Here is a 25,250-nt window from a genome sequence, read left to right on the forward strand (position 1 = left end):
CCAAAGATCCCCAAGGCTCCACCACGCAGGGTCGTCCCATTCCCCCCCCCCCCCACTACCACCCCCAGGTGAAACAGATGTTAAGGGATGTAGGCTGGGTGGCGCTTCCCAGCCTCCTGCCTCCCAGGTGCAGGGCCTGCTAAGGACCAAGCCCAGAGGTGGCCTGTGGCCCCCTGCCAGCCCCCAAGACCAGGCCACCAGCCCTTCCTGGCTCCTGAATTCTTAATCAGCATAAATATTTACTTCCTTCCTCCCCTTCCAGGCTCCCAGCACACAGCGCTTCAGGGTCTGTATCTAAAAATAAACAGGTGGAGGGACAGCAGACATGGACAGACAGACAGGAGTGGGTGGAGTGGGGCCCAGGAGGGCATGTCCCCTCCAGGCCTGGCATCTGTCACCACCTACCTGCCTGCCTGCCTGTTTGGGCCTGGGGCAGGCTAGCCCAGGCTACGCCTGAGGATCAAACCCAGCACTTATCTCCCGGCAGCTTAATTGGGGTTCAGACCTGGGTTCCACGGCCAAGTGTGTACCCCCTGCCACTCCGAGATGCCACTGGGTCCTGGGATGTGTCCATGTGGAGAAAGGCAGCAGTCCGTTCCTCTGCATGTCTGGGGGGATTATCTGAGGGATGAGGGGCTCAGAGAGACAGCAGAGTGGGGCATGTGGGTGCTGAGCCCATTGTGAGAGGTTTAAATCCGAATTGGGAGGATGGGAGGGTCAATGCTGGTGCGTTTAGCAGACACAAGTGATCAAGCAAGGGAGTGGCACCTGGCTGCCCTGTTCTTAAACACCCCCCCCCCCCATGTGGCTGCAGAGATGGGCTGGGAAAGTTCAAGGTCCCTGATGTGTGATTTGAGAATGAAAGAATATGGGGACCATTCCTGCCTCATAAGAATGACTGAAGGAGGGGCTGGAGAGATAGCATGGAGGTAAGGCGTTTGCCTTTCATGCAAGAGGTCATCGGTTCGAATCCCAGCGTCCCATATGGTCCCCCGTGCCTGCTAGGAGCAATTTCTGAGCATGGAGCCAGGAGTAACCCCTGAGCACTGCCGGGTGTGACCCAAAAACCACAAAAAAAAAAAAAAAAAAAAAAAAAGAATGACTGAAGGGGGTGGCGGAGGCATAGCATGGAGGTATAAGGCGTTTGCCTCGAGTGCTGGACGGTTGTTAGAATCCCAGCATCCTATATGATCCCCTGAGCCTGCCAGGAGTGATTTCTGAATGTAGAGCCAGGAGTAACCCCTCAGCATTGCTGGGTGTGATCCAAAAAAAAAAAAAAGAGAGAGAGAGAGAGGGCCTTGCACAAGGCTAACCCAGGACGGACCTGGGTTCGATTCCTGGAGTCCCATACGGTCCCCCAAGCCAGGAATGATTTCTGAGTGCATAGCCGGGAGTAACCCCTCAGAGTTACCGGGTGTGGCCCAAAAACCAAAAAAAAAAAAATGACAAGAGAATATCCATATCCCTTGGGAGCTCTGTATGTGGGAGCCCTCAAATACAGTTGCTGCAGAAACCCTGACTCTATCCAGCTTCAGGCCCTCAGGCCCATCTACCCTGGCCCTGCCCGGCCATAGTCCCCTGCCGCCCCCTGCTGGCCACCCCAGCCCTCGGGCACCTCCTGCCCACCTCACCGGGCTGCGTCCCCACCAGGGTCTGAGGTCTAAGGTCCCGCTTGTCTTTCTCAGGCCCGGAAGCAACCACCCCTGCCACCATGCACTCCTTGGATGAGCCGCTGGACCTGAAACTGAGCATCAGCAAACTGCGCGCAGCCCGAGAGAAGAGGGAACGGGCGCTGAGCGTGGTGCGGCCCCGAGCCCTGCACAGAGAGCTCGGCCTGCTGGATGACAGCCCCAAGCCTGGCTCCCCCGGCTCCCCGCCCTCAGGTAGTGCCCCCACAGATGGGAGGGGGTCTGCCTCAGAGGAGCTATGGCAGTGAGGCCTGGTGCCAAGTGCCCAGGACAGATGGCAGCTCAGCAGCTTGTCTATTGAGGCAACACTGTTCCCGAAAAGGGGGACCCCACCCACTCAGAGTTCAGAGAATTCAGATTCCCATTGGGCTGTTGGGAGTAACTAGAGCATTGGGGGATGTATCTCATCAGAATGGATGACCTATACCCCAATTCCTGGGGGCATCTCAGCAGTAGGGAAGGCCTGCACCCAGATTCTTGGACTTTCAGGCAGGGATTAGAGAATGAGGTCGGTAGAGGTAGAGGTTGGGACAAGACCAGGGGAGTTGATCCAGGTGAGGAAGCTCAGGCCTGTCCAACCTCTTGTGCACCTTGAAAGCCACACTGCCCACAGTCACAGGAAGTGACTTTATTTCTTTTTTTTTCTTTTGTGGCACACAACTGAGGGTGGGTGCTTGAGGAAACAGGTGCCAAGGACTTCTTATGCAAATCTTGTGTGGTAGTCAGGAGAAAGAAGAGATTGAGAGGGGAAAGGGAGAGCACCAGAGCCAGCCCCCCACACCCTTGTTTATGCTGCACCACATTCTTGACCCTCTTCTCCTTTACAGAAGGGAGCATGGAATCAGACCGGGGCCAGGACAACAGGGGGAAGGAGGGCCCCATGTCTCTGACCGTGAGAGATCCTTCTGGAAGGACCTCACATCCTTAATGGACAGTCACATGTGTGGCATGTTGCTTCTGTTGCTGATTTCTGGGGACCTCAGGGTGGCCTGGGTGTGTGTGGCTGATATCTACTCTTGGACACAGTGGCCTGCACCTCTGAACTGAGTCTATCTTTTAGGTTTCCTGCTGAACCCCAAGTTTTCTGACAAAGTAGAGGGACGCTTTTCTGCTGCTCCTCTGGTGGACCTCAGCTTGTCCCCTCCTTCTGGGCTAGACTCCCCCAACGGCAGCAGCTCTCTGTCCCCTGAGCGCCAGGGCAACGGGGACTTGCCTGCAATGCCCACAGCCCCGGTAAGGAAGGGTGCGGGACCTGTAGAGTGAAGAGCATTGGTTTGGGGGGCTGCAGCTACAGAGGATGATCTAGGCTAGCGGCTTAACACAGGTTTGGGGTTGGAGCAACAGTTCATCGGGTAGGTATTTGCTTAGGTGTGATTTCTGGCATGCCATGTGACCCCCAATTATCACAAGGAGTGATCTCTGAGCACAGAGATAGAAATCCTGAGCATTGTTTTGTTTGGGTATAGCCCCCAAACAAAACAAAATAAAAAAGGGTTTATTCTCCCTCAATTTTTAAATTAAAGTCTGAGATTGGAGACCACGACAATGGCTGTCCCTCCAGTCTCTGCCTCCTATTCGGGTCCTACAGGCTGGTCTCCCCTTGGCTTTGTCAAAGACCCCCAATACCCAGTGAGGTTCCGTGCACAGGGCCAGGGTTCGGACCATCTTAAGACCCCCTGCAGACGGGTCTCTGGGCTGTGGGGACTCTGACCCTGCTGCCATCTTCCCTCCTCACACCAGGACTTCCAGCCCATGCGCTATCTGGACGGCATCCACAGCTCTTTCCAGTTCTTTCTGCCTTTGGGATCTGGGGGTGCCCTGCGCCTGCCTGCTTCCTCCTTCCTCAGCACCCCCAAGGACAAGTGCCTCTCACCAGAGCTCCCCTTGCCCAAGCAGCTGGTGTGCCGCTGGGCCAAGGTGAGAGATCTAGGGTATGAGCCGGGGTATGGGCAAGGGTATGCCTGGGCTCTGACGCTTGCTGCCCCACAGTGTAACCAGCTGTTCGAGCTTCTGCAAGACCTGGTGGATCACGTCAATGATGACCATGTCAAGCCCGAGAAGGACGCGGGCTACTGCTGCCACTGGGAGGGCTGTGCCCGCCACGGCCGTGGCTTCAATGCCAGGTGAGGGGGTGAGAGCGAAGGGCGGAGCCAGGGGTGAAATTGGAGCTTGGTGGGTGGGGCAGGAGCCAGGGAGGGCGGAATCAGGATGTGTTGGCCCAGGCAGGCCAAGGGCCTCCGCTGAGCTCTATTCTATGCCTTTGGTGCAGGTACAAGATGCTCATTCACATCCGCACACACACCAATGAGAAGCCACACCGCTGTCCCACCTGCAGCAAGAGCTTTTCCCGCCTGGAGAATCTGAAGATCCACAACCGGTCACACACAGGTGAGGGGCTGGAGGCGGGGCACCAGGGGCTCGAAGGGGTGTTAGAGTGACCCTTTCCTGTACCCAGGTCCAGTGGAATCATGTGGCACAGCCCAGCAACCTTGGAAGCACCCCACTTTGCATTTCCCAGTCTTCCCACAACTGGGACAGACCCCCTGCTCTTTGGGATGGAGGGAAGGCGCTGCTCTGGGGTTTCCTGAGCCAGCTATCCAGAATGTCACTGTGGTATTAGGACCATCAAGGAGACACAGACATCCCCCCTACCACACAGGATCTCCCGATCAGACAGGAATAGCCTACCTAGGTGTGGCTCCAACACATCACCCCACGTCACCCTTCCCCCAAGAGCAGTGGAAATCCTCCTCTCCCTATAGGGAGAGAGCAAGTGGGAGGGGCTCTCTGGGGCACAGAGCCTATTTGGTGGTCTCACCCTGGTCAGTGAAGGCACCAGGGTGGGCTGGACACTGTGCCCATGTGACAGTTGAGTTTGGGCCTTCGGGGCCACGGACAAACGCCCAGTGTGTGTCTAGAAAGGCTTCTGGACAAGGAGCTTGTCGAGGTGGTGTCAGTCATTGTCCATAGGGAATGCTGGCAGTATAGGGGGGATACTGCCCTCTCTCCAGCCTGTCAGCCCATGCTCTCCGAGAGAGGGTGGGGAGTCTGAGCCGCTGCCCGCCTGCCACCCTCAGGGGAGAAGCCATATGTGTGTCCCTACGAGGGCTGCAGCAAGCGCTACTCCAACTCCAGTGACCGCTTCAAGCACACACGCACCCACTACGTGGACAAGCCCTACTACTGCAAGATGCCTGGCTGCTGCAAACGCTACACCGACCCCAGCTCGCTGCGCAAGCACATCAAGGCCCACGGCCACTTCGTGTCGCACGAACACCAAGAGCTCCTGCACCTGCGGCCACCCCCCAAAGCCCCCCTGCCCACCCCCGACGGCAGCCCCTACAGTGGGGCGCAGATCATCATCCCCAACCCTGCTGCCCTCTTTGGAGGGCCTGGCTTACCTGGCCTGCCCTTGCCCCTAGCCCCCGGCCCCCTAGACCTCAGCGCCCTGGCCTGCAGCAACAATGGTGGTGGGGGCCCCTCTGGCAGCCTGGGCCCGGGCCTTCCTGGCCCTGTCCTGCCCCTCAATCTGGCTAAGAACCCACTGCTGCCCTCGCCCTTCGGGTCTGGCGGGCTAGGCCTGCCCGTGGTCTCCCTCCTCGCTGGTTCCGCTGGCGGCAAGGCAGAGGGGGAGAAGCGAGGGGCAGTGCCCTCGAGGGCCACGGGGCTGGAAGGCCGGGAGACACCCCTAGAGAGAACTGAAGGGGGGCGCTCCAGGCCTAGTCCAGATGCGCTGCCCCTGCTGCCGAGCACTGCGCTGGACCTGTCCACCAGCGTCAGCTCGGTCAGCAGCCCTGAGGCCATGGCGCCCGGCTGGGTGGTTATCCCGCCCGGCTCTGTGCTGCTGAAGCCGGCCGTAGTGAACTGAGCCCACCCAGTGCCCAGCTCAGGCCCCAGACGAACGGAAATTCTTCTGCGAAATAGCAATAAAGTACCCCACCTCGCCAGCAAGCAGGGACGGTGCTAGGTCAGCCCTGGCATGCTGAGCCAGGGGAGGTCTGTGCTCCCAGGTGCTGACCCAACCCCCGTCTTGGTGCTCCCTCACCTCATGGTGACCCTGGGTGAGCAGGTGGTTGCCTGCCCCTGCCAAGTGCACCCACCCTCCATGAGGCTTGGAGCACACTCCCACCCTCACCCCTGCTGAGCTGGGGGGGGCATGTCTCTGGGGGCCCCCTGGACGACTTTTCCTTCTGACCCACCCTCTGAAGGAAAGCAAGACAGACGCAGGCCCTGGCAATGCCACAGGAAGCAGCAACACTCCCATGACAAGGTGCCTCCCACCCCCCCGGGAGACCTGCTCTGCCTCTGCCACCCCAGACCCGCTGCTGCCCGCAGCACCCACAAGCCACCTGGAACTGCCCTCCTGGTCCCTGTGAGCCCTCATTGCAGGCCTCCCCACTCCTTCGGAGCGCCCCAGGAGCTGGGGGAGGAGACCCCCAACTCAGGGAACAGGTGGGGCTGGTGGGGCCTAGTCTTGTTGGGGGTATCCCATCCCTCCACACCCAGAACAAGGGGGCTTAGAGTCCCCACAGAGTGTAGGCCCCAGGCTCGGGGTGATATAAGGCCCCAGGACTGTAGCAGTCCTCTTTCCCAGGGTTATCCCTTGGGGGGTCTGGCCCTCTCTGGGCTAGCCCTGGCAACACCCCACCCTTCCTGGCTGTAGATCAGGAGGTGGGGAGTGGCAGTGGGGCTCTGGCATCCCTGCCCTTCCGGGGGTCCCTGCTGCCTCCTCCCAAGCAGTTCTGCTGACCCCACCCTTTCCTGACTGCCCTTCTGTTCCAGAGGGGTCACCCCGCCCGCCCATGCTGGCTCGGCCCCTCGGAGGGGCTGTGAGCCCAGCAGGAGGGAGCAGGCCTCCTTCCTTCGGGCCCCCCAGGACCCAGGCCCCCACCCGTTAAGGGCCCCAGGCCTAAGCGCGCATCGGGACGGGGTGGAGCGGAGGACAGGGCACAGCAGGCACAGTTTGTGGGACTCCGTGTGGGGTGGTCGTGTCACCCCGATATCAGTATTTAACAGGTTCTAAGTGCCTTTCTATCGTAGCTTACTTTCCTCCTCTAGGCTCCATTGCCATTAGCATAGAGTTTAAAAACAAAAAAGATAAGCTAATGATTATAACAATATATTCCTCCGTGTGAGAGGAAGTTTATAAAGAAACAATAAAAGTGAGTTGCAAACATGCCTTATGTCATGCCTTGCCATGCCCTCGCCCATCCCCCCTCCCCCGGAACTCCTCCTGGCTGCTCCCCACTTCCCTTCTGAGCCCACACTTGAGTGTGTTGGGCAGAGCTCAGGACCTTTCCAAGTTGTGAGGGCTGTGAGCTTGTTCACAAGACCTCTTCAGTCAGGTAGGAAACAGCGGAGAAATGGAGAAATGCAGAAAAGGCATTTATTACCACGCTATAAATTAGGGGTGGGGGTGGGGGTGTGGGAGCAGGGGTTCGGGGGCCAAGTCACGTCTTAGGCTCTTTCCCTTGGTCCTGTGCCTGGATCCGGAGCTCCTCATCCAGGCGCTCCTTGGCTCGGACCACCTGAGGAGCACCCCACAGTTAGGGCCCCACATGCAGCCAGTCCCCTGCTCCCAGACCCCAAGAGCTGGGACAGAAGAGGCCAAAGGGATGCCACTCCACTCACCTTGGACTGCAGGTAGAAGGAGCCACCCACAGACTTGTCATTGACCTTGAATAGGTGCTCGTAGTTCTGCAGGGGAGGGGCGGGCACCAGTGAGGGGCACGAAGTCAGGTGCCCCCGGACTGATGGGGTGGCCCTGGGCTCTGTGGCCTCACCTTCTGCACCTCCTCAGCGCTCAGCTGGGACACATTCAGGATCTGCTGGGCCTCCTGCAGACTGAGGCCAGAGAGATTGGATGCTGCCGCCGACTGCTGACCAGCACGGCCCCGGGCATCTGCAGCTGCTCGGCTGGCTGCAGAGACATGGAGTGAATGCTGGGCCCCGGGGCGCTTACCCCATCAGAGAGGCTGAGTAGACTTGGAATGAGTGCTTGGCCCTAGGCCTTCCCTGGGTGCTCATGCTACAAGCAGGCTCAGTGGGGCTTGTTGGAGGTCTGAGAAGCGAGGCTGAAACAGGCCCAACTCTGGGCCTTTCCATAATTCTGCACCCAGAGGAAACCGGTGGGGCTCTAGGTTCTATCTGGCTGCCCTGTGCCCCCACTCCACTGCCCAACCAATGACCCCAGGACCAGGGCCTTACAGATTAGTCTGGCAATGACTATTCACAGAAGTAGGCAAGGGGAGGGGGCACACTTACCTGCAAACTCTTGACGCAGAGCTCGGGCAAAGGCCCTGCCCACCACCTGCACCCCCATCACAATGATCTGAGCCAGGTACTTGGCCTGTGGACAGAGCAGGCCCAATTCAGTGCCCACAGGAGGCCCCCAAAATGGCCCCAGAGGCAGACACAACCAAGGAATGGCATGGCTACAGGAGCCTTTGAGGGCAAAGACATCCCCACTCCCCCATTACTGAAGGGAAGATTCAGGCCAGGGGCCGGAGAGATAGCATGGAGGTAGGGCATTTGTCTTCCATGCAGAAGGACAGTGGTTTGAATCCCGGCATCCCATATGGTCCCCTGAGCCTGCCAGGAGCAATTTCTGAGCGTAGAGCCAGGAGGAACCCCTGAGCGCTGCCGGATGTGACCAAAACCCCTCTGGGTTGGGTCTGGGAACCCAGCACCTATCCTGGTATAAGTGTGGCACACTTATGTACTTCTGTCCATGGAGGCACAGAGAGGCTTAGCAACCAGACCAAAACCACACAGACCAGGCCAACCAGACCAAGGCCTGTGCATGGAAGAGCCAACACGACACGACCCACCCTGGCTGCCGCCCCTTGAGAACCCGGGGTCCATAGAGAGAGACGTGACTGAGTAGGTCACTGGTGGGAAGGGAAGACCAGAAATGTGTTTCCTATGGCAGAAATGTCATGTCCTTCATGCCTGGGCCAGAAGTGGTGTGTGTGGCCAGGTTGAAGGCAGCCAGGCAAGCAGGTGACCTGTCAGTGTCACGCCATATTTCTTTGTGCCATCCTCTCAGCCCACTGCACAGCAGGGCTCCTGTACCCATGGCTGCTCAGTCACAAGACACTCACAGGAACCCCTACATTCATCACATACATGCATACTTCCACGTGCTCACACATGCACACATTACCCATAGTAGGACACCCCCAAACACATGTGTTGTGTATGTAAACATTTTATGGGATTATTATGTTACTGACCCTACCCTGATCCATGATTGTGCCCTACCCTAGGATGTGACCTGGCATTCTGCTCCCACCCTAGGGTGGTACCTGATTCTGGGGGATAAAAACAAGGGTCTGTGGAAGGCAAGGGGCTTTTTGGCTGGAACTGATGCTGAGGCTTTGGACTTCAGTCTTGTCCACCGAATAAAGCTAATATTTCCATAAGCCTGACTGTCTGCAAGCTGTTTACTCGCCGCTTCACCTCAGAACCGCTGGCTGAACAGGGTGACAGACGTGTGCTCTGAGCTGGAGGGGAAAGACCGCATCCTCCATCCCTCCATCAGTCAACCTCTTCAGGGGCTGACTTGCAACACTCGTAATATCCTACAGGGCACCACACATGCACACACTTTTTTTTTTGTTTTGTTTTTGGGCCACACCTGGCGGTGCTCAGGGGTTACTCCTGGCTGTCTGCTCAGAAATAGCTTCTGGCAGGCACGGGGGACCATATGGGACACCGGGATTCAAACCAACCACCTTTGGTCCTGGACCAGCTGCTTGCAAGGCAAACGCCGCTGTGCTATCTTTCCGGGCCCACATGCACACACTTATGCACCACCCAGGATGGGATCCCCTAGCCCCCCTCAGTAGACATCCCCAGCAGGAAGTGAGGCTGTGCTGAAGTCTATCTGCCTCCTCTGTTGCCAGTGAGTTACCCACAAAGAGCTCTTCTCTGGGCCTGGGAACACATGTGCTCATGCCAGCAGGTCCCCAAGTTGGAAGGCATAGGAAGCAACTGGGCAGAGGAGTGACCAGCCCATTCCCCCACTCAGCATCTAGATGATGCCGTTGGGCAGCTCTGGTCAGAGCTGAGACTTCAAGGGGGCAGTGTGTGGCCAGCGACAGCCCCCAAATGTCCCCTAGCCTCTAGACTAACTCTCAGGCTCCCAGAGCCCAAGTAAAAGCAAAACCAGCTGATTGCAGTGCCAGATCAAACGGGCCAGTGGGGAACAGAGGTTGAGCCACAAACGTCAAGTCTGCCCAGGGGGCAGCACACTGGAGAGCAGGTGGTCCTGCACAGCCCATGGGGCTGGGGAGCCCAGGGGACGTGGCTCATGCACTGAGAAAGAAGCCTGGTGAGCAGGCATGGTCCTGAGCACACCACCCTTCCTCCAGGGCCCTTCTGGCATGAATGGGGCGAAAGAGGGAGTCCAGGGGGCTTTCATCCAGCATGGAGAAGGGAACAGTCTTTGAGCACCACTGGGCATGGTGTCCCTGAAAGCAACGGCTGTAGATCTGAGTTTGTGGCCTGGCACAGATCAAACACGACATGGGATTAACTTGCCCAAGATGGGCTACGACTACACTGCTGTAACCTCCCTAAAATACAGCCGCATGCCCATTTCTTTCCCCTCTACACCGCAGTCACACCAACTGCTCCCAGCTCCCCCTTCCTAGACATCTACGTCCCTAACTGTGCACCCATGGCCACTCCGCCAGATCATTCTCATCACTGTACACAATCACACACACACCCACATCAGCCCGAGTGCATTCCCCTGACAGCCTTCAGGACGCCCCATATCTCGAGATCTACTTCCTTGCTGACCAGGTTGCAGTGGTCAGCTGGAAGACCGTCACTTCACATCCAGTCTCCACACACACAGGGGGCTGCCCCAAAATGATCTTCAACACTGGGAAGCCAGTCGCGACTACAAGTGTCTTTTCTTTCTATTTGGGGGAATGCTCAGGGATTCCTCCTAGCTCTTCTTTCTTTTTAGGGGCGGCCACCCAGAGATGTTCAGGGATTTCTTCTCGCTCTTCTTTCTTTTTTTTGGGGGGGTCACCCAGAGATGTTCAGGGATTCCTCCTAGCTCTTCTTTCTTTTTTGGGGGGCTACCCAGAGATACTCCAGGATTCCTCTGGCTTTCTATTTTAAGAATCACTCCTGGAGGTGTTCAGGGGATTAAAGGGGCTGCGGGGATCGAACCCGGGTCAGCCGTGTGCAAGACAGACAGGGGCCCACTCTGCTGTGCTAATCGCTCCGGGCTCCTGCAGGCACCTTTTCTGCAGAGCAGGTCGGATCCCGGGAGCAGAAGAAGCCCATTTAGGGGATCCGGGGGTAACTGCGTCTTAACAGGGGTGCCCCCCCAAACGCTCCCTTCTCGAAGACACCTTCGGGGGCTGAGAACTGAACCTGCCTCCCTCCCCGCAGCGACGCCGGGCCGGGTCTCACCATGACAGCCGCGCCGCGCTGTCTCCCGCCACGGTTCCGGCGTTCCCGGGCCCCGTGGGCTCAAGGGCGGCCGGCGGGTCAAAGGTCGCGCGGCATTGCGGAGTGCGCGTGCGCTGAGCAGCTCCAGGCATGCGCACTCGCTCCCTCGGCCCAGGGGGCGGGGCTTGGAGGTCAGCGCGGGGCGGGGCCGGGACTCTTCCTTCCGGCCCATGTGCTTCCCGGGGAGCGAGAAGGTTGCACTGCCCTGGCTTGTCGGGTCGGATGCCGGATTCCCTTTTCTCCGCTTGGCTGGGCTCCAGCATTTGGGACGTGACGGAACGCAGTGCAAGCAGCACTCAGCACCTCGGGAGTAGTGGGTCTCGCAGGGTTTCAGAACGCAGGAAACTCCGAATCGGGTTTCAGTCCAGATCCTGCTTTGCAAGGGCCCTAAGAGGGTCTTGGGTTCCCCTTTAGTCTGTGCAAATGTCTCCTGGGCCAAGCCTATCTGATGCCTCCATCGCCTTAGTCTCATTTCTTTTTTTCTTTAATTTTTGGGCCACAGGCAGTGGTGCTCAGGCTTATTCCTATCTCTGTGCTCAGTGATCATCCCTTTTTTGAGTTTGTTTTTATGGGCTACACATGGTTGTGCTTAGGGGTTACTCCTGGCTCTTGCGTTCAGAAATAGCTCCTGGGAGGTACAGGGAACCACATTATGGTCCGGGAATCAAACCCGGGTCTGTCCCAGATCAGCAGTGTGCAAGGTAAACGCTCTACCACTGTGCTATCGCTCTGCCCCCACAGTGATCATTCCTGATAGGACCATTCCTGTTGTACTAGGGATCCAACCTGGGTCAGCTGCAGGCTAGGCAAGTGCATTAACCCCATTACCATCTCTCTGGCCCCTTGTCTCTACTGTAGGCCTGCATCTGGCCCCCTGCACGATGACATGGTGGCAGGACCCTCCACAAACCCTGCCTGCCTCTTTGCCTTATCTTCTGTCCAGGCAGCTGAGCTGATGACCCAGTGTTGACTCAAAGGAGTTACTGCCCAGACCACCACACCAAGATCACCCAAATCTTGGTCCCTCCCCACCCCCATTCCCACTACCCCTGAGACAACAGTGACAACAGAGGTGGCATCTTTAGAAAAGTTTAATAGATGAAACATCTGGGAAGGTGCAGGCCTGCAAGGCTCAGTGAACTAAGCCATGCGCTCAGTGACAGCCCGTTCCTGGCTTCACGCCTGGGAGCCCAGGCCCCTGAGGTCAGCAGTGCTGCTTCAAAACGCCTGGTGGTGGGGACCAGCCCCCAAGTCCACAGGAACTAGGGCAGCAGGCACGATGGGGGAGGGGACAGGTTAAAAAACAAATAAAAAAAAAAAACCCCAGCAGGTTTCTGGGTAGAGTCAGGCCAGGCCAGGGCCAGCCCAGGTCGCAGAAGGGGACACAGGGATCCCAGAGCCTGTCTGGGGACTGCGCTCCCCACTCGACTCCACATGCGAGCAGGCAGTGGCAAGATGAAGCATATTCCCCCAGAAAGCAGGGTGCAGGCAGTGCGCAGTGTGGGATGGCGGTGGCACCAGGGCTCCAAGAGGTGCAGAGTGGCTACAGGCCAGTGGGCAGCTAATCCTAGGGAGAGGAATCATGCCTGTGGGTCCCAAAGGGCAGCGAACAGGCCTGGGGGTGGCGTGGCAGAAGGCCTGGACACTCACCCACTCATCTTCATCCACTCCCTCAAAGGAGTCCTGGGGCAGTGGGTCCTCACGGTTGCCCAGCTTCGCCACCATGGCACTGAGCAGCTGCAAAGGGATGGGACGTGGGGGGGGGTCCTTCTTAGTCTGAGCCCATCAAAGGCTCTAAAAGGAGCATCTTGCATGGCACGGGCTGGTGGCTCCCTTCTCAGGGCAGCTGTCTGGGCTATGCAGTGATGCTTAGGGGTTACTAAGTCCTGGCAGGGCTCAGGGACCTGTGCAGAGCCAGGAATGGGCTAGGATTAGCCTGAACCTTGGAAATATCTCTATTTTTTTTTTTTTTTTGCTGTGAATGAAACCTTGATTAGGATGGGACTAGAAGACGTCGCCCACCAACATGGGGACCCACAGGAACCTGGTGTCCCAAAGTCACTCGGTCTTGAACCTCAACTCGGCTGGGCTGACCACTGACCTCTGGTTTCCAGAGCACCTATCTGAGGTAGCAGTGGCCCACCACTGAAGGGCTCCCCACCAAACCTGAGGGTGTGCCGTTGACTGTGAGGTTGTATTTAGCTGCCTACCTCTTCTTTCTTCTGCTGGTCCGTCTTCTCTTCCAGGTATACGGCTGAGGGGGCCCGGCGGGTGGGGGCTTCCCGGGGGGCCTGGCTCACTGCAGCAGGGCAAGAGTGGTTGGCAGCAGAGTTTGGGGGGGAGGTTCCCCCAATTCTCCAGTCTCGTTCACCGGGTCTGCCTGCGCCCAGCACAGGCGTGTGTGTATGTGTCTGCACATGTGTGAGGATCCAGGTGAACATATATGCATACTCTATGGCTACAGGGCCTCGTTGGCTTTACAGCTGCAGGGCCACACATGCCAGTGCACGCATGTAGGTGCATTTATGTGTGCAACGCCATGTGCGTGTATATGCAAGGTGTATGTAGTGCAAACACCTGTGTGCTGCGTGGTGAGATGTAGGCGCATACAGCTGGGCCATGGGTTGAGCGGAGAGACTTATGATGGAATGACAGGCCCTGCCCTAGAGACCAGAGCTTAGATGTAACAGCACCACTGCCTGGGGTGCCAGCAGGAATGGAGGAGGCCACTTGGGGCTGCATACCCTTCCCCAATGCTCCTGCCCCACATCCCTCAGCACACCTGGGATCATGTCGGAAGGATGCAGGCTGAAAAGCCGGGGCTGCCCGTTGGCTCCCCCCAGCCAAGCCTGGGCAGTGAGGGCGGGCTCCCAGGTCACAGCCGTTTCTGGAAACACATCATCCTGGAAGAACTCTTTCTGCAGGGGGGGACAGTCATCCTAAGGGGGTGCCCACCTCCTATGCCAGGCTCTCCTCCACACGGGGGGCCCCCTTACCCTGACTCGGGGTAGCCGGAAAGCAACGGGCTCCAGGGAGGTCTGGCGGAGTCGTAAGCACCGGGCAAACTCCACGTCCCTCACATCACACTCCCTTTTGGGCAGAAGAGCAAAGCCCTGAGGGAAAGATGTGATACTGGGACCAACAGGGCATTTCTGGAGGTCACTCAGCTCCCAGCTGACCGACTCCAGTGCTGTATCTCCAGAAGCCTAACTGTGGGCTCTCTGGTGCAAAAGCACCCTGAGCGTAGCATTTGCCCATTTCTGTGATATGAACACCCTGACTGCCCACTAGCAATGTGCCTTGGCACCAAGGAATACAGAAGAAGGGCGCTGCTGTGTCCCTGCCGCCAGGACCCCATGATGACACCAGGGACAGTAATGAACAAGTGGCAGATCGAGTGCTCTTAGATATGTTTTGTTTTGGTTTTTGGGTCCCACCCAGCAGCACTCAGGGGTTCCTCCTGGCTCTATGCTCAGAAATCGCTCCTGGCAGGCTTGGGGGACCATATGGGATGCTGGGATTCAAACCACCATCCTTCTGCATGCAAGACAAATGCCTTACCTCCTGCTATTTCTCTGGCTCCTAGATCTGGTTTTGTTGTGATTTAATTAGTCTATAAAGCTGCAGAGTGAACCCATGCCTAGTGCATGGAAGGCAAGTGCTGAATCTCTGAGCCACATCCCTCATCCTTGTATATTGGAAGGTGGTTGGGGGCTACTCCTGGTTCTTTTTTTTTTTTTTTTTTTTTTTTTTGGTTTTTGGGCCACACCCGGTGACGCTCAGGGGTTACTCCTGGCTATGCGCTCAGAAGTCGCTCCTGGCTTGGGGGACCATATGGGACGCCGGGGGATCGAACCGCGGTCCGTCTCCTAGGCTAGCGCAGGTAAGGCAGGCACCTTACCTCGAGCGCCACCGCCCGGCCCCGCTACTCCTGGTTCTATACTCAGGGAACCATGCAACGCTAGAGACCAAAGCAGGTCAGCAGTCTGCAAGGCAAGTGCCTTACCCTTGTACTCTCTCAGGAGTTACTCCTGGCTCTGTGCTCAGAAATTACTCCTGGTAGGCTCAGGGGACCATATGGGATACTGAGGATCAAACCTGGGTTGGCCACACGCAAGGCAAATGCCCTACACACTGTGCTATTGCTCTAACCCCATGATTTAAAAAATTGTTGCCACACCCAGTGGTGTTCAGGGTCTGCTGCCAACCGTGCTTGGGGCCATTCCTGGCAGTATTTTTGTGGTGAACATAAACTGCTGTGACCAGTATGTGTGGGAATCAAACTCGCCTACCCTGTCTCCTGCACGCATTTAGTTCCTCCAGCCCTGGTGATTTGTTTTGTCTGGATCTGCACTGTCAAGAATTAGATCCAGGCCAGTCCTGGTGTTCTAAGGGAGTTTTTTGTTTTTGTTTTTTTGTCTTTTTGGCCACACCCAGCAGCGCTCAGGGGTTACTCCTGGCTCTGCACTCAGAATTCGTACCTGGCAGGCTCAGGGCACCATATGGGATGCCGGGGATCGAACCTGAATCCGCCCCGGGTCTGCTGTGCTACCTTCTCCAGCCCAGGGAGTTTTTTGGTCGGTTCACAAGAAAAGCTTTGACCTGCTTTAACTTTGACTAAAGAAAGCGGAGTTTGAATGGCCAGTTCCCCCTCACCTCCCTGCACTTTCTGACATGGCCACCAGAGGGCAGGGGAGCCCCACGGGTTGCACAGGGAGGAGCTGCAGGCAGCCCCTAGGCCTCACCTTGTGGGGGTCCGGGGAGGTGAAGCAGTTACACTCCAGGAAGAAAGGGGTCTCCGGCAGCAGCTCATAGAGGAACACACGGGTGTCGCCCTGGGGGAGGGTATGGGCAGCACGGATGAGCAGAGCTGGCCCCTGCCCACCCTCTCCACCTGCCGTCCTGAGAGCCAGCCCAGCAACTCACCTTGCCCGTGAGCAGCACCAGGCCAGTGTCTGGGTCATAGAGGGGCAGCAGCGTGGAGGGTGCGACATCCAGCCCCAGCACTGCCAGAGGGCCGCCTGCCAGGGCCTCGGCTGCATATAGGAGCAGCTGGCGCTCGCTCCGGCTGGGGGTGTTGGGGGGACAGTGTTCAGAACTGGGGGGACGGGGCTGATCAAGGACCCAGACTTGTGAATGAGGGTCTGTCGCCTTTTGGTCGGAGCCACTGAGCCCAGAGTCTCAGTTTCCCACCCTGCACATCCCTAGCCGTCCCGAGCATAGCCACTCACCAAATGTGTCCTGCTTCTTGCCTATGGCTCCAGCCTGGCAGGGGCTTCCTGAGCTTTCACCCAGGCTAATGCCCCTTCCTTCTGGTCCTTGCTGCCTCTTCATGAACCGGGCCAGACCACACATCCCTGAACCCCTCCCACAGGCTTGTTCCTAGCCTACTCTGATCCCCACAGGAAGGACACTGCAGCCACAGGGTCTCCCAGCAAACTATCTCCCACCCCATCTCCCTTCTTCCCTTCCTTCCACACCCTCTCACCATCCATCCCCCATCACTGCTAGGATGGGGACAGCTTGTGCACCCTGGCAGAGGTCTGTGTGTCTAGGGTGGGGGACAGCTGGGATGTGGGGACAATGTCCCTGGTCCTTACCTATCAAAGCCAGACACCAGCAGACATTGACCACCACACACCCAGACAATTCGGGCTCCACGGGCCCCCTCAGGCCCTGGGCCCTCCTGTGGAGCAGAAGCAGGTGAGGCCTGACCTGGCCTCGCCCCACCACATTCTGAGCCCCTGCCACACACTGCCCACGGTCTCACCTGCAGAGGCTCAGGGGTGCTCCGGGGTGCATAGACCCGAACACGGCCGTCCTTGCAGACAGTGGCTAGCTGCTGTCCATTGGGACTCCAGGCCAAGCCAAAGATCTGGGGGGTAGACAGGGCTGTGAGCCCTCATGTTCTCCTGGCACAGGACCCAGCCCCCCAGGCCAACTCACCTGGTCACGATGGCCCTGCAGCTGCAGACATTCAGCATTGACCCGCAGGTCCCAGATGCGGACAGTGAGGTCATAGGAGGAGGAGGCGAGCACATCGGCTGCCAGCGGGTGGAAGCGCACGGAGTAGATCTTTTCTGTGTGGCCTGCCAGGGGGGCGGTGTAAAATTAAAAAATTTAAAAAAAAATCCACGTATTGAGTGAGACCTCCCAGGCACTGTTTCTATCCCCTCAGGCGGATGGGTCTGATGAAGCAGGGTTGGAGAAATAATACACCAAGCCAGTGAGTTAAAGTTCCATTGCAATAGTCTGCTTTTTGCCTCATGGCCTTTCTCTGCCATGTGCTCTTTCTTCCTTCCTTCCTTCCTTCCTTCCTTCCTTCCTTCCTTCCTTCCTTCCTTCCTTCCTTCCTTCCTTCCTTCCTCCCTCCCTCCCTCCCTCCCTCCCTCCCTCCCTCCCTCCCTCCCTCCCTCCCTCCCTTCCTTCCTTCCTTTCTTTCTTTTGTTTGTTTTTGGGCCACACCCGGCGGTGCTCAGGGGTTACTCCTGGCTGTCTGCTCAGAAATAGCTCCTGGCAGGCACGGGGGACCCTATGGGACACCGGGATTCGAACCAACCACCTTTGGTCCTGGATCGGCTGCTTGCAAGGCAAATGCCGCTGTGCTATCTCTCCGGGCCCCATGTGCTTTATCTTTTTCTTTTTTCTTTTTTTTTTGTTTTTGGACCACACCCAGGGCGCTCAGGGGTTATTCCTGGCTCTGTGCTCAGAAATCACTCCTGGCAGGCTCGGACCATATGGGATGCTGGGAATCAAACCACCAACCATCGTCAGTCAGTCCTGGGTCAGAGAGTGCAAGGCAAATACCCTATTGCTGTGCTATCTCTCTCCAGCACCGAGCCAGACTCTTTATTATCCAAAACCCCACCCACCAGGGTGTGGGGAGGTCCTGTAATCCAGGTGGGCTTTTGCATACCAAGAGGTTAGGGAAAAAGAAAGTTGGGGTAAGGGTTCACTTTATGCATAAAGACAAGCAGCCTCCCCTGCCCAGCCCCCTATGGGGACCCCCAGACCTGTGAGCACAGCCTCGGGCGTGGTGAGCACAACTTCCAGGCCATCCAGGGGCACCCGCCACAGTCGGATCCTGGCATCCTCTCCAGCTGCACAAGGTGACGGGTCACAGCAGGGCTAACACCAGAGCCACACCAGGGCCACACCAGAATCACCCCAAACCACACCCCAGTCACATCAGGACCCCCTTTCCCTGGAACCCTGATCCCACCTGCATCAGCCTCCTTACCCACGGCAAGCCGCTGAGGGTCGAAGGGGTCCCAGGCCAGGTCGGTGACGGCGACCCCATTCTGTAGCGTGGGCAGCGCTGTATCGGGCAGGCGGCCTGGCTTCCGCAGCTGTAGGAGATGCCCACACCTCAGAATCAGCTCTGGGGAGCGGGGCTTAGCAAGCACAGACCCTTTGTGGGGTCCCATCCCTGTGCAGTGGCTCTCAGGCACCAAGTGTAAGACCCCCAACAGTGAAGAGGACAGTGAGGAGGGAGGTCTGGTCTCAGGCCGGCAGTGCCCAGAGCACCCACTGACATGGCTGTGACTGGCCCAGTCACTGACCCTCTCTGGTGCCTCTGGGGGGCCCCATTTGCAAAACTAGGATGAGAATGTGGCCCTGCAGAGACATGCGTGCCTAGCCCAGCTGGAGTGGGTGCCCAGGGCTCTGAGCATTCTGGGGACCCCAGAGGATGGGGATCCAGAGCTCTCACCTCCAGGATAGCCACCTGTCCCCCGCTGCCAACCAAGGGCACGGCCACACGCTGTGGGTTGGCACAAAAGCCATCGCTCTCGCCAGGTGTGGTCAGGCTGAGGCCTTTAAGGTTGGTGATGTGAGTGTCTCGGTGCAGGACGGTGCCTTGGGCATGGCGGAACTTGGAACTGGGACCTGCAAGGACATGCGGCCCAGGGAGTTGTGGCCCGGTCACCCCAGAATCTCCCCGGTCAGGCTGCCAGGACAGCTAGGCCGCCTCTGATGGAGTATACAACTGCCCCAGGGGTAAGACTGGGGCATAAAGCAGGGAGCAGGGGGACATGGTTGGGGGTCAATTGCCATATCATGGAGACCCGAAGCCCCCTGAGCACCACTGGGGAGACCCTCCAAAAAGGGAAGTAGTGGGAAGGCAAGTTTGGGCACAGTGAAGTGATATGGGGCTGGGGAGGTGGTTCAAAGGGCTGAAGCACATGGATCCCTGAAATCAACCTATACGGTCCCCTGAGTAGTACAGGGAGTGCCCCCCCCCCAGTCCTTCTTTAGGGTTAAACACCTAGCAATGCTCAGATCTTTTTGTTTTGTTTTGTTTCGTTTTTTGTTTTTGGGCCATACCCGGAGGTGCTCAGGGGTTACTCCTGGCTGTCTGCTCAGAAATAGCTCCTGGCAGGCACGGGGGACCATATGGGACGCTGGGATTCCAACCAACCACCTTAGGTCCTGGGTCGGCTGCTTGCAAGACAAACGCCACTCCTGGTGGGCTTGGGGGGGCCATATGGGATGATGGGGATCAAACATGGGTTGGCCTTGTGCAGCTCTACTCTTATTATTTTAATTATTTTGCTTGTTTGTTTTGGGGCCATACCTGACAATGCTTAGGAGTTACTCCTGGCATTGCACTAGGGCTTACTTTTGGTGGTGCTCAGTGGATCATTTGGGATGGATGTCAGGGGGTGAACCCCAGTCAACCACATACAACTGCTCCAACCCACTCTTATTTTTGAGGCCATACCAGACAGTGCTCCAGGGACCCATGGGGTGAATCGAAGTGGCCAGTGTACAAGGTAAACCCCCTACCTGCTGTCCGATATCTAACCCTCCATTTTTTTTTTTTTTTTGGATTTTTTTGGTTTTGGGGCCATACCCAGCAACCCTCAGGGGTTACTTCCAGCTCTGTGCACAGAAATCATTCTTGGCAGGCTTGGAAGACCATAGGGGATGCCCAGGATTGAACCTAAGTCGACCACGTGCAAGACAAATGCCCTAACTGATATGCTATCTCTCCAGCTTCCCCCTCACATATTTTTAAGGACAGTTTGAGGGCAGAGCTGAGTTGGGTGTGTATGTGTTGGAGGATGTGCTTGCTTTGCACTGACCCAGCAAGCTGTGCAAGGACCTCTGGCTGGGGCTGATGCTGATGCCGCTGGTGCTAGAGAGCGAAGGGCCCAGGCTGGATGGCGTGGAGGGCGAGGTCAGCGAGCTGCCCAAGGATGAGAGGGTGTCCTGCAGGGGCGCCTTCACTCAGGAGGGAGCATGGGGTCCCCAGAAGGTGGGGCCCCAGCTGTGTTGCCTGCGTGGGAGGGTGAGGGTCCCCCGCAGGCTCTCTTGAAGAGGAGGAGGGGCAGTCTGATACTCACGTGTGGGTCTGGGGTCCCTGCTGGCATCTCTACAGCTGGGGATGCAGCAGAGGGCAATTGTTTGGGGGGCAGCAAACAGGATGTGAAGGGGGGATGCCGGGGGCGGGCAGGGTCAAGGCTGATCTTCGGCACCTGGGTGGGGGTGAGACAGAGGCCAGATGGATGGGGGTTCATGGACAACGACGAGGGGCTTCTGGCCAGGTCCTACCTGCTGGTTGCTCCCAGCCCACCATGCAGGCGCATCGGATGCAGGCTTGCAGCCTGCAGTGTCTGGAAACAGGTCCTCATGGAACTGCACGGCCTGTGGGTAGCCATGCACTGGCTGTGACCTCAACACCCTTCCCTGGCTCCCTCGGTCCCCCAGCCCACGCCCAGGCCCCCACTGACCTTGCGGGGCACATGAAAGCTAATGGGCAGGATGGCTGTATCACTCAGCTGCAGGACACGCAGTACCTCGCAGCCCATGACTGCCAGCGCCTGCCGTGGCACCAGGGCTGCCCCCCGTACCGCGTGCTCCAGGACACACTGGGTCACTGTGGGGACACGGGGAGGAACTGAGGGTGGACACGAGAGAGGATGAGAGAGGGCAAGGTGTGGATGGAGGCTAGACTCACCAGAGCTTATCGCAGGCTGCTGGGGAACTACTTCATAGCAGGACAGCTGCGTCTCTCCCTGGAAGGGACCGTTTGAATGTTTGAATGCTCCACACCCAGAGCCCCACGGGCAGGGCTCAGAGCCACAGAAGCAGGGGGCGCTAGGCAGAGAATACTAGGTACAAGGCACTGGGCATGGGGTGTTGGGCAGGGGTACCAAGTAAGGGGTGCAGGGCAGAGGTGATGAACTCTCGAATAGCTGAAAGCACCTTCAGGTACTAACTGCTCTCAACTGGGTCCTTAGGAAGTGGAGGTACTTAAGGGCACCACACCACCCTAGTCACCTGGATGCACCCCCACCTCCTTTCCACAGAGTGAGTGCATTTTGCTGTGACACTCCCAGCGGGTTGGCAAGGACAAAGGTGGCCTTGGGGACCCCACTCACTCACCTTCCCTGCCAGGACCAGGAGTCCTGTATCTGTGTCCATCAGGGGCAGCAGAGCCCTGGTGGGGGGTGAGAGGTGGATAGGGTGAAGGGACTGGGAGGCCGCAGGAGCTCTACTGGCCTGTGCCCCTCTGTCCTCTCAGCCCAGGGTTCCTCCACTACTACCCCCATCCCAGTGACCTCTCCAGCAAAACTGACTCTGAACCCCCAGCCCCACTATGTGCATGACTGGGTGCTGTGTCTTCTGTGTCAAAGGGGACAATGGTCACACTCCTGTCACCAACACTCTAGCTGTGCTACTCTGACCTGAATCTGCACCCCCGAACTGATGGCTCTGGGCAGACACCACCCTCCCTGAGTTCCAACTGTGGCCTCTTCCTCCTGTACCCCAGCTGTCCGAATGAACCCTAAGATGGGAGACCTGGTGTCCCACACTTCCTGGACGCCGGTCACCTGTGAGTAACCAGGCCTCTAATTAACCTGGTCATAGGCGCACCCAGCCAACCCGGTCTGACCACAGCCCGACCTCAGCCCACTGGGGACAGGGTGGAGGACACGGGGGCGGGTGACCCAGCGCCCACACGCTGCTCACGGCGGCTCCCCCAAGGCCAGCCCCAGGCCCCTCAGCTCAGTGAATCATTCTTAGATGGCTGGTCCAAGCCGGGCCTCACGCCCCCTGAGAGGAGACTTTCAGGGATGAGTTCTCTGGGGCACCAGCCCGAGGCAGGGGGCGTGGCTGCACGAGTGGGAGTGTCCCCAGGTCAGAATGTAAAGGGGACCCTGCGAGTCTTGGGGAGCCATCAGGCAGGAGGGGGGTGCACAGTTGGATTGAAAGAGGGGGGAAGGGGCAGGAGAGATAGCATGGAGGTAAGTTCTTTTGCCTTGCATGCAGAAGGTCGGTGGTTCAAATCCCGGCATCCCATATGGTCCCCTGAGCCTGCCAGGAGCAATTTCTGAGCATAGTAGCCAGGAGTAACCCCTGAGTGCTGCCAGGTGTGACCCAAAAAACAAAAAAAAAAGGAAAAAAAGAAAAGAAGACGGGAGAAGAGGAAAATGACAAAGCACCAAGGTTGGGACTGGACAGAACCAGAGCTGAGTGCAGAAGGTGCTATCCCCGCCACAGGGGCAGCCAGGCCTGGGAGGTTCCCCCACCTGCAGCCAATCTGGCACACAGGAACACCACCCACTCTGGCTGCCTGAGGGGCAGCAGCCCCTGACTCAGGCGCTGGCAGGAAGTCTCGGTGGGCAGGGCCTCCCTGACAGGTCCAGCCAGTCCCCAGCCCCAGGCACAGCTGTCTGGGCAGCTCTAGCAGGCAGGAGCACCGACCTGCCTGGTACGGGCCAGGAATTGGGGTCATGGCATCAGATCCCAAGCACTGGATTCCGAGGGCAAGAGGAGTGCAGGGTTGGGGAAGGGGTCCTCTCCTTCTGTAGTGGGACATGAGGCTACCCCAGAATCAGACTCCAGGGGCTGCTATTCTGCTGACACTCCCCCACTGCACCTGGAATCCAGGAGCTGGTGGATTGTGGGGCCGTGCTGGCTTCCAGGGCCCCCTGACAGCCCCCTGAGGATTTGTGTAGTTAGTCCCTGCCTGGCTCTGCCCATGCCTGTGCATCTGTCCTTTTGGACCTGGCAGCAACTCTGATCCAAAGCAACCCAGGTCCCATGGACCCATCCTTGTCCCCTGGCTAGTCAGTGACGTCCCAGGGCCCAGATGCTTCTGAGAACCCCCCAGAACCAGTTGAGGCCTCAAGATTGATACAGAGAATAGAGCTCCTATGTGGTCCAGCTATTCCACTTCTTAGAATATACCCCTAAGGGCCCCCCAAAATGGAGAAAAAGACAACTGCACTCATGTCCCTTCAATACTATTCACAATAGTCCAAATCTGGAAACAACCTAAGTGTCCAAGGGTATATGAGTGGATAAAAAGACTGTAGTACATCCATGGGGCTGGAGATATAGCATGGAGGTAAGGTGTTTGCCTCTCATGCAGAAGGTCAGTGGTTCGAATCCCGGTGTCCCATATGGTCCCCTGAGCCTGCCAGGAGTGATTTCTGATCATAGAGCCAGGAGTAATCCCTGAGCACTGCTGGGTGTGACCCAAAAACCAAAAAAAAAAAAAAAAAAAAAAAGACTGTAGTACATCCACATGATAGAATATTACTTGGCCATAGAAAAGATAAAAGCAGGGGCCGGGTAGGTGGCGCTGGAGGTAAGGTGTCTGCCTTGCAAGCGCTAGCCAAGGAAGGACCACGGTTCGATCCCCCGGCGTCCCATATGGTCCCCCCAAGCCAGGGGCGATTTCTGAGCACATAGCCAGGAGTAACCCCTGAGCATCAAACGGGTGTGGCCCAAAAACCAAAAACCAAAAAAAAAAAAAAAAAAAAAGAAAAGATAAAAGCCCTGCATGGGGGCCAGTGAGGTGGCGCTAGAGGTAGGTGTCTGCCTTGCAAGCACTAGCCAAGGAAGGACCTCGGTTCGATACCCCCCACCCCCGGCGTCCCACAGGGTCCCCCCAAGCCAGGGGCAATTTCTGAGCACTTAGCCAGGAATAATCAAACGGGTGTGGCCCGAAAAACCAAAAAAAAAAAAAAAAAAAAAACCAAAAAAAGCCCTGCATGCATTTTGCTGCTCCATGGAGGGCCCTGGAGAAGGATCATGTTGAGCACAGTCCAAGGGAGAGAGACCTGCACAGAATGATATGTCATATGTGGGATATAAAGAAATTGAATGGGGTCCGGAGCAACAGCACAGCAGTAGAACATTTGCCTCACATGCAGACCTTGGTTCGATCTTCAGCATCCCATATGGTCCCCCAAGCCAAAAGCGATTTTTTTTTTTTTTGGTTTTTGGGTCACACCCAGCAGTGCTCAGGGGTTACTTCTGGCTTTATGCTCAGATATCGCTCCTGGAAGGCTCAGGAAACCATATGGGCTGCCGGGATTTGAACCATCGACCTGCATGCAAGGCAAACGCTTTACCTCCATGCTATCTCTCCGGCCCCCGAGAGTGACTTCTGAGTGCATAGTCAGGAGTAACCCCTAAGCATCACTGGGTATGGCCTCCCCCCAAAAAAGGAAAGAAATGGAATGGAATGGTGGAAAAACAGTACCCAAAGACGATGGAAGCAAAGCATATGAGAACTGGTCTTCAGTAGGAAACAAGCTAGTGAGGAGATGGGGAGAGGAAAAGGGCGGGGGGGGGGGGGGAGAGTGACGTGGAGGGAAGCGATTAACTGGGAGAAGGACGAAGTGCTGGAAGATGGGGAAGTGTCATGTGAGACCCTTGGCAACTGTCCCATAAACCAGTGGGAAAGCAAAGAAGAACAAAGTGCCTCTGGTGGAAGCACTGGTGGAGGGACATGGGCACAGATAACAGGGTTGGTGTGGAGCACTGTGCTAAAACCCAATCAAAAATCATTGACTTAAGAGATAGGAAGGATGACAGTTCGAATCCCAGCATCCCATATGGTCCCCCGAGCCTGCCAGGAGCGATTTCTTTTTTTCTTTTATATTTTATTTAAACACCTTGATTACATACATGATTGTGTTTGGGTTTCAGTCATGTAAAGAACACCACCCATTACCAGTGCAACGTTCCCATCACCAATGTCCCAAATTTCCCTCCTCCCCACCCAACCCCCGCCTGTACTCGAGACAGGCTTTCCATTTCCCTCATACATTCTCATTATTAGGACAG

General features: G+C 57.2%; 4 protein-coding genes across 4 annotated transcripts in view; 2 read left to right on the forward strand and 2 right to left on the reverse strand.

The window, feature by feature from the left end:
- HMOX2 (heme oxygenase 2) overlaps nucleotides 1-25,250 on the forward strand; it is a 205,912-nt gene that overhangs the window by 104,448 nt on the left and 76,214 nt on the right. The window lies entirely within an intron of this gene.
- On the forward strand, nucleotides 1,470-6,227 carry GLIS2 (GLIS family zinc finger 2). The gene is made up of 6 exons (XM_049768469.1): nucleotides 1,470-1,883; nucleotides 2,749-2,921; nucleotides 3,429-3,605; nucleotides 3,678-3,811; nucleotides 3,958-4,076; nucleotides 4,766-6,227. Exons 1-6 carry the CDS (start codon nucleotides 1,712-1,714, stop codon nucleotides 5,554-5,556), a joined length of 1,566 nt encoding a protein of 521 aa, XP_049624426.1. The 5' UTR covers nucleotides 1,470-1,711; the 3' UTR covers nucleotides 5,557-6,227.
- On the reverse strand, nucleotides 7,131-11,241 carry PAM16 (presequence translocase associated motor 16). Its single transcript, XM_049768538.1, has 5 exons — nucleotides 11,124-11,241; nucleotides 7,953-8,037; nucleotides 7,472-7,608; nucleotides 7,320-7,385; nucleotides 7,131-7,216 (listed from the first exon to the last, which is right to left on the reverse strand). Exons 1-5 carry the CDS (start codon nucleotides 11,124-11,126, stop codon nucleotides 7,139-7,141), a joined length of 369 nt encoding a protein of 122 aa, XP_049624495.1. The 5' UTR covers nucleotides 11,127-11,241; the 3' UTR covers nucleotides 7,131-7,138.
- CORO7 (coronin 7) overlaps nucleotides 12,238-25,250 on the reverse strand; it is a 39,524-nt gene continuing 26,511 nt past the window's right edge. The window contains exons 10-28 of the mRNA XM_049768443.1: nucleotides 21,552-21,606; nucleotides 21,124-21,181; nucleotides 20,897-21,042; nucleotides 20,718-20,810; nucleotides 20,510-20,641; nucleotides 20,249-20,375; nucleotides 18,874-19,049; nucleotides 18,403-18,511; nucleotides 18,176-18,262; nucleotides 17,109-17,251; nucleotides 16,933-17,037; nucleotides 16,763-16,848; nucleotides 16,089-16,230; nucleotides 15,908-15,997; nucleotides 14,159-14,275; nucleotides 13,945-14,080; nucleotides 13,373-13,461; nucleotides 12,813-12,899; nucleotides 12,238-12,729 (exon numbers count right to left, since the gene is read on the reverse strand). Coding sequence (XP_049624400.1) covers nucleotides 12,724-12,729; nucleotides 12,813-12,899; nucleotides 13,373-13,461; nucleotides 13,945-14,080; nucleotides 14,159-14,275; nucleotides 15,908-15,997; nucleotides 16,089-16,230; nucleotides 16,763-16,848; nucleotides 16,933-17,037; nucleotides 17,109-17,251; nucleotides 18,176-18,262; nucleotides 18,403-18,511; nucleotides 18,874-19,049; nucleotides 20,249-20,375; nucleotides 20,510-20,641; nucleotides 20,718-20,810; nucleotides 20,897-21,042; nucleotides 21,124-21,181; nucleotides 21,552-21,606 — 1,984 coding nt within the window. The 3' untranslated portion in view covers nucleotides 12,238-12,723. The remainder of the gene's footprint in view (nucleotides 12,730-12,812; nucleotides 12,900-13,372; nucleotides 13,462-13,944; nucleotides 14,081-14,158; nucleotides 14,276-15,907; nucleotides 15,998-16,088; nucleotides 16,231-16,762; nucleotides 16,849-16,932; nucleotides 17,038-17,108; nucleotides 17,252-18,175; nucleotides 18,263-18,402; nucleotides 18,512-18,873; nucleotides 19,050-20,248; nucleotides 20,376-20,509; nucleotides 20,642-20,717; nucleotides 20,811-20,896; nucleotides 21,043-21,123; nucleotides 21,182-21,551; nucleotides 21,607-25,250) is intronic.

This window comes from Suncus etruscus, chromosome 2 (assembly GCF_024139225.1).
Source record: "Suncus etruscus isolate mSunEtr1 chromosome 2, mSunEtr1.pri.cur, whole genome shotgun sequence".
NCBI lineage: Eukaryota > Metazoa > Chordata > Mammalia > Eulipotyphla > Soricidae > Suncus > Suncus etruscus.

What these genes read in the sequence shown, in the direction of transcription:
- GLIS2 (XM_049768469.1), top strand. Translation starts at nt 1,712, where the DNA reads ATGCACTCCTTGGATGAGCCGCTGGACCTGAAACTGAGCATCAGCAAA. An exon ending in TGGTGTGCCGCTGGGCCAAG is followed by an intron (nt 3,606 to 3,677) that starts GTGAGAGATCTA and finishes GCTGCCCCACAG; the next exon opens with TGTAACCAGCTGTTCGAGCT. An exon ending in GGCCGTGGCTTCAATGCCAG is followed by an intron (nt 3,812 to 3,957) that starts GTGAGGGGGTGA and finishes CCTTTGGTGCAG; the next exon opens with GTACAAGATGCTCATTCACA.
- PAM16 (XM_049768538.1), bottom strand. An exon ending in TCTGCGTCAAGAGTTTGCAG is followed by an intron (nt 7,609 to 7,952) that starts GTAAGTGTGCCC and finishes ATGTCTCTGCAG; the next exon opens with CCAGCCGAGCAGCTGCAGAT. An exon ending in CCTTCTACCTGCAGTCCAAG is followed by an intron (nt 7,217 to 7,319) that starts GTGAGTGGAGTG and finishes GGTGCTCCTCAG; the next exon opens with GTGGTCCGAGCCAAGGAGCG.